Source organism: Dendrobates tinctorius, unplaced genomic scaffold (genome assembly GCF_039654945.1).
Source record: "Dendrobates tinctorius isolate UK_male_01 unplaced genomic scaffold, ASM3965494v1 ptg000223l, whole genome shotgun sequence".
Lineage (NCBI taxonomy): Eukaryota > Metazoa > Chordata > Amphibia > Anura > Dendrobatidae > Dendrobates > Dendrobates tinctorius.
The window spans coordinates 1,781,232-1,794,554 of NW_027361890.1; the positions used below are offsets into that span (position 1 = coordinate 1,781,232).

At 41.7% G+C, this 13,323-nt stretch overlaps 1 protein-coding gene across 2 annotated transcripts in view; it reads right to left on the minus strand.

Annotated features, from left to right (window-relative positions):
- LOC141059042 (protein-glutamine gamma-glutamyltransferase E-like) overlaps positions 1 to 13,323 on the minus strand; it is a 147,072-nt gene that overhangs the window by 11,778 nt on the left and 121,971 nt on the right. The window contains exon 11 of one of the 2 annotated variants that reach the window (XM_073555251.1): positions 10,465 to 10,527. The exons of the other annotated variant lie outside the window; for it this stretch is intronic. Coding sequence (XP_073411352.1) covers positions 10,465 to 10,527 — 63 coding nt within the window. The remainder of the gene's footprint in view (positions 1 to 10,464; positions 10,528 to 13,323) is intronic. 2 annotated transcript variants of the gene reach the window in all.

Consider the following 13,323-nt stretch of genomic DNA (forward strand, 5'->3'; position numbering starts at 1 on the left):
CCCTGGGCAACCGCAACTAAAGTCTGCATAGGTCTCGGCAGGGAGTGCACAAACTGGTCCATCACCACCCGTTCTACCATCTGCGCAGGCATAGAGGACTCTGGCTGCAGCCACTTCTGGACCAGGTGCAACAGGTCAAACATTTGAGACCGCAGTGGTTTGTCCCGGTGATACGCCCAGCGGTGAACCCGCTGCGCCCTGAGAGTCATTGATACCCTCAAGCGTGCAAGAATCTGTTTTTAGCTTGCCATACTCTTTGGTGTACTGCAAAGCTAAATCATAGTACACCTTCTGGGGTCCTCCTGTCAAGTATGGCACCAGTACCTCTGCCCACTGCTTTGGCGGGAGTTTCTCCCTCTCGGCGACCCTTTCAAACACTATAAGGAAGGCCTCAACATCATCCCCGGGAGTCATTTTCTGCAAAGCCCGCCTTCCAGACATGGGAGACATCAGCTGGACCTGCGGTTTGGTGCTCGTCCTGCCCTGGATGGCGGTTGCCAGAAGCTGCATCTGCTGCCATTTGTCCTGCTGGCTCTGCTGGATCTACTGTAATAACAGCCTGTTGGTCTCTTTCTGTTGCTGCTGCGACTGGACTACGTTTTTCAGCAGGTCCTCCATTTTGTCTGGCGATGCTTGCTGGCTTGCAACAGACTTAACCCAGGACATGCAGTTCTTCGTGTAGCAGTTGCATGTCTCTGCTGGATTGCTACCCGCATGTCTAACACCACTTGTAAAGTTTTACTCACTCGACTGCGGGTTGAGGTAAGCACAGGAAGTGGTTTTCATAAAAATGTCCCTCAGGGTTATTTGCTCCATAAACCTGTTCAAGTTTAACCAACAAAAGATGGCCTTCTGTGGCACAAAATGGAAACAAACAGAAAAAACAAACAGTTCATAAAGCACAGCAGGTCTGCCCGCTCAGGTCAGTGTCACAGCAAAACGCACAGTGGAAGCCGCCATGCCTCCATGTGACAAAGAACAGCCTCCACTAAATAGGCTGTAACCACACCCAGAGGTAAGGTATGTGGGTAGCCAGAGCCGCCCATCTCTCATAGCTATCTACAACTCAGACCAAGGTGAAACAAATGAACCTCTTAGTGCTGATATTTTTCTATCTACTGGCTAACACGGTACAAAGATATACATCTTCCCTCTTAGTGCTGTCATGCAATACAGAAGAATACTCTGGGTTACATCACAGAGACAAGCCATCTCTGTGACATGTACCTCCCATCGAATATGCGACCATTAGTCACACTACACTGGCATAAGATTAGGAATTGTTACTCTAGTCAAAGACTGGAGCAACATTTCTGGTGAGGCACATGGAAGTGCATGGAAGTGCATGCCAGTGATAAGATGCACCATATACATAAAGTGGCATAGATGTCTTAATGAGGATTTTTACAGGATGAAAAGATTGAAGTGGCCAATAATGATATTGAGAAAACCGAACTTTTAAATTTCTATTTTGCATCTGTGTTCTCAAAGAAAACAATTGTAACATCAACTGATCTTGACTGTGCTATCAAGAGAATAAAAGAATCCACATTATCTATAAATAGATGGTGAGGGAACACAACTAATTTAGATGAATGAAAAGCTCCTGGTTCAGATGAATTACTTCCTAGGGTACTGAAAGAGTTAGCAGGGGAAATTGTGGAACCACTAGCCAAATTCTTTGAAAAATCCTAGCGATCAGGAGAAGTCACAGAAGATTGGAGAATGTTGTCTCTGTCTTGAAAAAAGGAAAGAAGATGGAGCCAGGAAATTACAGGCCAATGAGCCTTACTTCTATACCAGAAAAGATCTTTGAAAAAATTATTAAACAGCATGTATGTTAGTACTTGGATAAGATTACAGTAATTTACCAGAGCCAGCATGGGTTTGTTTAAAACAAGTCATGACAGACTAATCTAATTTCCTTCTATGATGGAATCACTGACTGAGTGGACCAGGGAAATGCGGTATAGTATATCTCGACTTCAGCAAAGCATTTGATAAAGTATCTCATACTATCCTTATTGAAAAAAATGACCAAGTATGTGACTGACAGGGTTATGGTTAGATGGATTCATAACTGGCTCAGTGATCGTACTGAAAGCGTAGTAATAAATGGTTGCACATCCAATTGGAAGAGTGTTTCAAGTGGAGCACCACAAAGCTCTGTCCTGGCCCCAGTGTTGTTCCACATTTTTACAACTGATCTAGATAAGGGAACTGAAGGTAAACTAATCAAATTTTCAGATGATGCAAAGCTAGGAAGGATAGCTAACACTAGAAAGGGAAGGGAAAGGATTAAGTAGGATCTAGATAAGTTTGAATAGTGGGGAGTGGCAAATAGAATGATATTTAACAGAGAGAAATGCAAAATTCCACATATGGGCAAGAAATACAAAAATTATATCTACAGAATGGGAGGAATAGAACAAAGCAACAGCACATGTGAAAAAGACTTGGGTATACTGATAGATCACAGACTGGACATGAGTCAACAGCATAATGCAGCACCAAAAATGCAAACACAGTTCTAGGTAAAAAAAAAAAAGCATAGTCTAGATCATGTGAAGTAATTATTCCCCTCTACTCTGGTCAGGCCTCATCTGGAATACTGTGTCCAGTTCTGGGCACCACATTTTAAAAAAGATATTGAAAACCTGGAGAAAATTCAAAGAAGAGCTACCAGGATAGTGAGCGGATTGCAATGTATGTCCTACGAGGAACGGTTAAAGGATCTGGGAATGTTTAATTTGCAAAAAAGAAGGCCAAGAGGAGACTTAATAGCTGTCTACAAATATCTGAAAGGATGTCACAAAGTAGCTGGATTATCCTTATTTTCATTTGCTCATGGAAATACAAGAAGCAATGGAATGAAACTGAAAGGGAAAAGATACCGATTAGATATTAGAAAAAAACTTTTTGACAGTGAGGGTAATCAATAAGTGAAACAGGCTGCCACGAGAGGTGGTGAGTTCTCATTCAATGGAAGTCTTCAAACAATGGCTGGACAGACATCTGTCTGAGATAGTTTAGTGAATCCTGCATTGAGCAGGGGGGTGGACATGACGACCCTAGAGGTCCCTTCCAACTCTAACATTCTATGATTCTATTCTGATGACACCCAATTACACACCTCTTCTACTGACATCACCCCTAGCTTAATACAAAATAAAAGGATTGTCTGTCCATTATCTCCAAAATTGAACTTCTCTTGTTTCTTCCCTCTACTAACTTACTTATGTCAGATATTGCAATTGTCTTGGATGGTTCAACCATAACTCCCAAGCGACACACTCACTGTCTTGGGGTCATATTTGAAACAAAACTTTCCATTATTTCCTTTATGCAATCTCTCACTCACTTGAGTTACCTGCATCTTAAAACATCTCCAGAATCCATCCTTTTCTCACATTTAAAACTGCAAAAACTCTCACTGTCACTATTCTTCATTCTCGCCTGTGCTATTACAACTGTGTACTGATCAGTCTCCCTCTAACCAAACTCTGTCCTCTCCAATCCTTCCTGACTTATGGATATGGGACGGACCCCTACTCCATCTTAAAACCACCATAACTACAGTAAACCTAGGCACTAGAATAAATACACAACACATTATTTTGGTTGTCAAAATGGCCACAGCTTTATTTAAATCACAGGATTAAAACAATCACAGTAGGAGTCAGGTGAAGTGCTAGTACATTGGGATTCACAAGTACTGTGATATCCCCAGCTGTCTGACATACAGAACCAGGACAGACAGCCATAAAGGGGCGGCATGCACTGGCTTGCCATTCAAGCAGAGCCAGTAAACTTTCAGGGCACCAATGACCCTATTATCCTCACTCCTGTGCTTAACCACTGTGCCCGCCCCTGATTGAAGTTACCATTACAATGTCCTTGAGGCTGGCCACCAAAGCCGAGCCTGTTCACCACCATGAGGTTTTACATCCTCTATTAGTTAAAATGAGTCCACCTTAACTTGTCTGCAACTTCCACCTGACTCCTAAACCGCCACCAGAGAGGCCATTTGACACCTTAAATGGACTCGACCCCCATCAACCATGCCTAATAAAGCCATCAACCATTTCTACATGCTATGGAAAGACTGTGCACACAAGTAATAAAAAATAAAATTCCAGAGCTCCGACAGATTAATTTTATCAATGCCATGCTACCAAGTTATGATCGATAATACGGTAGCTACAGCAAAATAACAGTTGCTAAACATCCTGCAATGAGGATCCCATAATGGGGAATGTGGAAAGTAAACCATAATTAAGGTCGTAGCTACAATCTGAATACCTGTATAATGACATCTGTCATGCCTCAAAAAACTATTATACTGCATGCATTGTAGCCAGCTCTAATAATTCACCAATTCACAGATTTTAGTTCTAGAAACCAACCATTATTTACAGTAGCTGTGCAGTAAAATTTCTTAAACCCACTTACTATCACTACCCGAAAAGTGCTGAACATATCAATAGAAAGAAATTATAAATAGGGAGTAATTAAAAACTATACACAATATAACATCAACATTATAACCGACCATAAAATAACATTCAGAATATCTGGAAGTAGTAATTTAAATAAACCTAAAGCAGAAAAAGTCTACAAAGGCATTATTAATAACCCTGCCACGCCATTGTTAATTGTTTTTCATGCACTTGATAACATTTACTGTTGACCTCTCCAACTGGGTCAAAGGCATTGGGAATAGGCATATTGCCCTTCGTGTTAATGCACTTGATTACTTTACCCTTAGCCGCTCCCACTGGCTCAAGGGCACCGGGAGTAGGCATACTGCCCTTTGTGTTAATGCACTAGATTATACCCTTAGCCACTCCCACCAGCTCAAGGGCATCAGGAATAGGCATACTGCCCTTTGTGTTAATGCACTAGATTATAACTTTAGCCGCTCCCACCAGATCAAGGGCATCGGGAATAGGCATATTGCCCTTCATGTTAATGCACTTGATTACTTTACCCTTAGTCACTCCCACTGACTCAAGGGCACACAAATTAGGTACATTGCTCTTCAGTTTCATGCACTAGATAACTGCATTGTCCAGACGACAACCTTGAAAGAAACATGGAAAGAAGCATGGCTTGGTCAATATAAACAGTCAAAAACCGTGCCTCGGCATTCTCAAGTCACATGAAAAAAGAGAGAGGGTCCTTGAAGCTATAGATTGTATTGAAAAGCATGCCTACCTTGTTTTCTTCTCCCCTCCAGCCGCTGTTCCTGGCTCAGAAGAGCCAATTTATTCTGTAGGCATGCAAAATATGATTGCCAGGACCCCTGGGACTTTACCCTAACAGGGTCTTATAAAATATAAATGCTTCTGGAGACCAGGGGGCCATACCGTGATGGTCACCCCTCCATACCAGGGGGCCATACCCGAGATGGTTACCCCCTCCACACCAGGGGGCCATAGATGAGATGGTTACCCTCCACACCAGGGGGTCATACCTAAGATGATTACACCTCAAAACCAGGGTGCCATACCTGAAATGGTTACCCTTCCAAACCCAGGGGGGTCATACTGTGATGAACACCCCCCCAAACCAGAGGTCCATACTTAATATGGTTACCCCTACTGACCAATTTATAAATAACTTCAAGGACCCACTAAAAGGAAAACAAATAACTGTTTTTTTTTGTTTGTTTTTGTTTTTTAAATTTTTAATTCATGTTCTTATTAAAATAAACATAAAATAAACATCAAATCATGAATAACATTAATACGCTGGGGGGAGTCCTTGAAGCTCCCAAATCTGGTGATTACCAAATATAAAATGTACCAGCAATTACTCCCAGCCATTACCCCACTAGCTTGGGCGCACCATAGCCACAAGGGTTCCAATGTTCACTTGAACTTCCTGGGGATCCGACAAACCCTTGCCGAAACTCCCCTCCACCTTTCACCAGGTCCAGAACCATATTAACTTCCAAAAAGAGGAATCCATATCCCAATGGATCCCCCAGACCAATTTCTAACCAACTTCAAGGATCCCCCCCCCAACCACCAGGCTCCAGGTAATCCACTCAGGTCTGTGCTATCCGCCATCTTAAGTAACATAAAATAAGCACTTGGTGGGTATACACCGATCCCTTTTTTAAAAAAAAATTATTATTCAAGCCTTTATTAAAACAAACATACAATAAAACATCAAAGCATAAATAATATTAACACGCTGGTAGGAGTCCTTGAAGCTCCCAAAATCTGGTGATTACCAAACATAAAGTGAACATAAACTGTACAATTACTCCCAGCCGTTACTCCAATTGCTCGGGAGCACCATAACCACAAGAGTTCCAATGTTCACTTGAATTTCCAGGGGATCCGACAAACCCTTGCCGAAACGCCCCTCCACCTTTCACCAGATCCAGAACCGTACTAAATTCCAAAAGGAGGAAACCATATCCCATTGGATCCCCCAGACCATATTTAACCAATTTCAAGGACCCCTCCAACCGCACAAGATGTGGGATAAGTGAGGGTGAAAACCATGCAGGTTTACAACCAAGGTATACAACAGGTTAATAATGGGAAATATCCCATTGTAAGGTCCGAAATAGACAGAGATGGGCAACTCTGTGTTATATGCTGTAACAATAAATGAGAAGCCGCCTGCTCCTCTACAGCAGTTACAGACAGACTCTAATCACCAGCTGCGCATAAATGGTAAGAAATATAATATGTAGGTCTAATATAAGCTGCCTGCAGCCATAGGTGTGTGAGCAGAAAACTGCAAGTTCTGTATCCCAGTCAGTCACTCTACTACATACACTTACAATAGATGAGAGACAGGGCTGAAAACTAGGCCCATGATGTGTCCTCCAGAGCAATGTGCAGCCTCACACTAGGAGTGCCCACTCACTGCCCGCCATGTGCTGAGTTATTAGTGCCCACTCAAATGTGCCGAGTTACTCCCCGATTATTTATTTTACACATGATAAAACATAATCCATTCTGGCCTGTGCTATCCACCATCTTAGGTAATATAAAATAAGCTCTTGGTAGGTACACTCTGATCATGCAACATACGAGGGGGAGGACTAAAGGCAGCAATAGCTACAGAGATCAAGCACTAAGCTGAAAGTCATGTCCAGATTATATGTACAGCCAGGAAAATAACCTGGAGACACAGGATGTCTATACCCAGCACGATCCGTATATAGCAGAGTGAGGAGTGATATCATGTATACAGACCTGTGGTACAGGCTAAGTATACAGCACAGGAATAGAGCCTTTACACATATACCACATCGTGAGTAACCTAGTTACACTGGATCTGTACACCCAGCCTCACAGTATGTAACAGAGATGAGGTCACATACAGATCATCAGACTCCATAACTGGGAAGGGGGGATAATCAGCACACAGCAGGATCAGTATACAGTGCACTAACATGAAGTGCAGCCTCTCATCATCATACATATACCATCCCCCGACTGCTCCTCTCTCACTCTCACCAGTGTCTCTAATACAGGTGATTGCCCAGCTCCACCATTGTAATGGCAGACACTGCTCTGTCCTATCATACATAAACCCAGAACTCATGAAGACTCTGTATAATACAGCAGTAATGTGGTATATATCAGAAATGTCTGCAGGGAGGTCACACAAAAGCTACCTCTGCAATAAGTGAGGGAACATGGCAGCTAAGTGAATTTCTGAGGTAATCTTGATCCCAGATATGATGTAGGTGCTGATATTACCCTGGTACACACTACACCATGTCTGAGGTGAATGCAGAGTAGTATATCAAACATGTCTGCAGGGAGGTCACACGGAAGCTCACAGTCTGTGAGGAAAATGTAGCAGGCACATGAGGGACATGGCAGCTACATGAATGTCTGAGGTAATCTTGATCCCAGATATGATGTAGGAGCTGATACTACCCTGGTACACACTACACAATGTCTGAGGTGAATGCAGAGTAGTATATCAAACATGTCTGCAGGGAGGTCACACGGAAGCTCACAGTCTGTGAGGAAAATGTAGCAGGCACATGAGGGACATGGCAGCTACATGAATTGCTGAGGTAATAATGATCCCATACATAATGTAGGTGCTGATACTACACTAGTAAATGATGTCCGAGGTGAATGTGCTCCTATCATCTGTCGTGTGAGGTGATAACCCCAGTATTATACTCCATGAAACTGCAGACATGCGTCCTCCTGTTCATCCTGTGCATGAAAGAGGGAGAGACACAGATTTCCTGTTCTATATAAGCCCCACCCTCCTAACAGTAACCCCCCAGACACAGACATACTGGGCTTCTTACTCTGAAAGCAACATCACTCGTGCTTAAAATCTATACCACTATAACAAAAAAAGCTGCAGGAGTAAAGGTCCACCCATCCCCAAGTCATGTCCTCCTCTGCCTATGACTCCAGTGGTTTCTTGAATGCAGCAGCCAGGGTCATGTTTCTGTCCAGTTGCTATACCGATGCCTCCACCTTGTGTCAGTGATTGCATTGGTTGCCCATTCGCTCAAAAATACAATACAAATTTATCTCTCTAATCCACAAAGCTCTCCACAGATCTGCCGCACCAGATATCTCTTCCCTAATTTCTGTCTACCACCTTACCCTCATTCTCCGTTCTGCAATTGATCTAGAACCAACATCCTCCATAATCCGAATCTAGCACCTCCATCGCCAAGACTTTTCTCATTATGCTCCAATTTTCAGGAAAGCACTACCCCAAACAATCCAACTATTATCTAGTTCCCATATTTTTAAGCATGCTTAAAAACCACATCCCTTTAGACAAGTCTCACTTCACTAATCTAACTTTGCCTTCTTCCAAATTCTAAATATTCCTCAGAATATGGTCCCTCTTATTGATCTGTCTCCACATCCTCCATGCACCCAATAGCACTTGGTAACTCTACTTAGACAGATACTGGCTGATGATTGTATTATACAGCTTATTTCAAATGTCCTATTAATTATGATTGCTGGACCAAGAGCAGCTGCTATAAGCCCACGCCAGCACTTTGATTGACAGCTTGCTCTGCACACGCATTGCACAGTGACCTGTCAATCAAAGTGCTGGGGCATGCTTACCGCCACTGCTCATAATATAATGAGCAGTGATTGTTGTCATTCCTTGCATGTCCTGATCACCGAACGCTAGCAGATGCCAAGAGGAAAAAAGATAATTTTTTCCTGTTAGCGCAATTTTTAGTGATGCGTACGGCCAACATTGGAATGCTGTTAACCTCCAGCTTACCAGAGCTTGTGGCTTAGTAACTTAACCTCCTGCCTGTAATGTTAAGGTTGTGGGTTCAAATCCTTGGGATATTCAGACTAAAGAAAACATAACCAGAGCTTGTGGCTTAGTAACTTAACCTCCTGCCTGTAATGTTAAGGGTTGAGTTCAAATCCTTGGGATACCCAACCTCCAGGTTAAGCCTATATCTGCAGGTTAGCAACATTTGGGTATATGACAGATTCAATTTAACACATATTCATGGTTTGTTTCACATGTGCTTCTTTACTATTTGTTTTCCTATGCGTACTTTTGTGATCTTGCTGCCTAGGGCCCCATCACACTAAGCGACTCACCAGCGATCCCGACAACAATATCACCTTGTCAGGATTGCTGGTGTGTCGCTACATGATTGCTGGTGAGCTGCCAAACAGGCAGCTTCACCAGCGATCAGGACCAGCGACACGCGGATTTTGAAAAATGTATTATGTATTGTTATAACTATATGTCCCGGAGTCAATAGTCCCTTGTTGTGCTCTAATTTTTGCCCATGTACTGTCTATGGTCATCTTTTGACTCTAATCTCACTGTGTCCTATATCTTGATTGTCTTTAATAAAACCATTTTGTATTTTTGTAAATTTTGGTATTGGACTTTTTTTCGCTGTTTTTTCTTTATATCTTATATATAAGGTGATATCATTGTTGGGATCGCTGGTTAGTGGCTATGTGTGATGGGGCCCTTAAGCTACACCATACAGCCCTGGAAGTTAGCTCAATATACTGTAGCTGTGTGTCTATTATCTAAGCTATTTTATTGTTATCTCTTGTTACAATATTTGCATAGAGATAAAGATAATTATACAAGAAAATACTACTACATATGTAGTCTAATGGCAAATCCTTTCAAAGTCATCTTCTATGATAGCAATAGAAATTCCAAGCAGGTAGACAGTTGCAGTCTTTGAAGGACACTAATCACCTGAATCCTCTGATACAACACTGTTGAAGAACAATGTATTTTGCCATTAAGGCCCCTTGAAAAATGACTGATTAGAACAGTGGGTATAAATGGAGAAGTAATTAATAGCATTTGGTTCATTTATTCGACTCATCTTATGCCATATCTTCTATTTTGGATGGAAATGTGTTTTCAGTTTTCATTTCCCAAGTAATTTATTAATTAAGTTAGTTTATACAAAAATGCAAAACAACATGTAAAAATACTTACCAAACTTTTTTTTCCGTTTGCTTGGAATACAAGATATACAAGCTGGTACTGCCTGCCCATTACCTATTGCATGATAAGGAGGTTAATTACCTGAAATAACTTATTATACCAAGTGTTATGTTTTTAATGTGATTTCAATGACAAAAAACAGTACAATAACAGATTCTCAGAACATATTTTCATATTTTAATAAGGCAATATCTGTGCTGCCTTCTGACCAAAGGAAGTGAAAATTTCAGGAAATGTTATATTTTCTGATTCCTTAATGTCTACAGGCAGCAGTTACAAGTAGAGTTTAGTTACTCAGAGTCCTGTTGCCGAATCTTGCTTAGCATGTGTTGCACACCCTGAGATTTTGTTGCTTTTTATCTTTGATTTGGATTCCATAGACAAATGGTAAAGAATTTTTGAAGAAAATGTTCTCTTTTGTCAGAGCTGTAAATCTTTGTCCATTGATTGCTAACATCTTGAGTTGATGCTTTAAACAGGAATAAAGTTATTTTCTTCCACCTAATGGAAACTTATCCAAGTCTGCATAATTAGCATCTTAAATGAGTTAGAAATCATACAGTGCTTCTTGTCATGCAGTTTCGAAAAGCCAAGATCAAAATCAAGTGTCATCTTTCAGAGAAGCAAGATGCTATGTTTCCAAATTATCCAAACTTTTCAAAAGCACCAAAAAAAATCAAGACTTGATATTGAAATCTCAGATAGCGTATATTTGACCTTTTCTTCATCTTCTTTTGTTTCATTAGTTCTCTCTCTCTTCATTGATTTTCCAAATTTCACAAAAATGTAGCATGTCTGCAAAACTATCAATTTGTCCCACCTTGAACTTCTAAGGCACCAATATACATTAGATTAGCATCAGCTTAAGCACACCAATTTTGGAGCACTCGGCTGACAATTTTTAAGTGCATGGAGGTCTATCAACTCTCCTCCAATAGGTGATGTCAGATGATATAGGATCCATCTTTTCCATATTTTTCTTGGCAACATAAACTGCCATCTCCGGTACTCTGGCAGTGGCTTTCTCATAAAGAATACAGGAGCTTTCAGCAGTGCGAACGCTCCAATGTGTGGAGGATTTTGAACTGTGCTCCTGTGTATGGAACAGTTATTGTTTATGAGGACCCTAAGCCTAATTTATCACTGTTGAGCTGAAACACGATATCAAAAGACATAAAAGCTAAATTAACAATTATAGGTCCTCAAGGCATATAATTTTTGTTCCTCTACACTGGCCATACAAAAGAGATCAAAGCCAAGAAACAACATGATTTAGGCAAGTTGAAGTATGTAGTGTCAGCCCCACAATTTCCTTTTAGTAGATAATGATGGAAAATAATATTAACGCTCATACTGCTTTGTTCCTTTGTACTTGTCATTTTTATTCCAATCATTTAGAAACACCTTAATAAAAAAGAGAAAGCAGAGGCTGGCCTTTGTCTCTTGGCTCTTGCTCTCCTGCCTGTCAATCTGAAACGAGGCATAACAGAGCAGTGGCTTTCACTTCAAACCAGGCAAACCATTGAACAACTGCTGGAGAAGTACATGCAGGAATATGAGGGATTGAAAATCCAATACCTATTGCCCTTGCAGAATGCTGACAAAGAGCTGCTGGCACATTACAGCTTCTGGACATTTTTATCTGAAATTGGCACCAAAAGCAATTTTAGGTTGTTCAAAATGAAGATGCAAGATCAAGTTTTTCTACAGGTTGTAGGCGAAATCACACTTAAGCTTCACGATTGAAATCAGCTCAGGTGTTTTGTAGCATCTTATTCATCACTTCGTACTGAAATAAAAAAGTATTCATAGCTGAGTGTGAGTGTAGATGTTCATGGAAAAATGGGAAGAGATTGTTGTTGGATGAAAAAGACTTCCAGTAAGCTATTATATGCAACCACCTTAAAGCTTGACAGATTCATTGGTCACACCTATAGTATTTAATCACAATTTGTACATTTCTTTGTTGTATTCTAGAGAGAAATATTGTGTGGCTACCTGCCATATGATGTATCTTCAGCAAAAATAATTATGTATGCTGCCAGGCTTGGCCTGGCCCACAGGCTAACATGTGAATCCTCTGGTAGGCCCCTGTACAGGAGTAAGCCACTTATCCCCTTAATATAAGCAGTAGTTGGCCCAATACATTTGATTAACTATGTACAGACGAAAGCAGCTGTTCATCATGCATTTAACAAACTACCCATCTTACTATTATATAGAAGAATAGGTAAATTAGTGAATGAAGTTAATGTAATGTTTGCATATAGACAAACAGTGAGCCCCAGAGTCAATAATACTGGTAGGCCCTTGCCACCAAAGTCTGATACTATATGCTGCATTAACCCCTTCCCGACCTTTGATGCCACATAGGCATCATGAAAATCTGTGCCAATACGACCCATGACGCCTATGTGGCGTCATGAATTGATTGCCCCCCTGCTGGTCGGGTGACCGGGGTCACTGAACGGTCACCCGACCCACAGGTATGGTGGGCTTTGTACTTCACCACAGGGGGAGGTGGCTTAGCCCCCATTTGGCTACGATCACTCTGATTGGCAGTTAAAAGTGAAAAAGCCAATCAGAGTGATTGTAATATTTCACCAATGAAATTTGGTGAAATATTACAATCCAGCCATGGACGATGCTGCTATAGCATCTACCATGGCTGGAGACACCGATAAGACCCCCCCACCGACTGACGGCGCCGATCGGCCGCCGCCACTGACTGACGGTGCCGATCGGCCGCTGCTGTCATGATCTGCTCCCCCCACCTTCCCTCTGCTCCCCCCACCTTCCAATCACCCCCCTCACACTGCACGATGCCTCCAAAGTCCCTCTGGCTGTCCC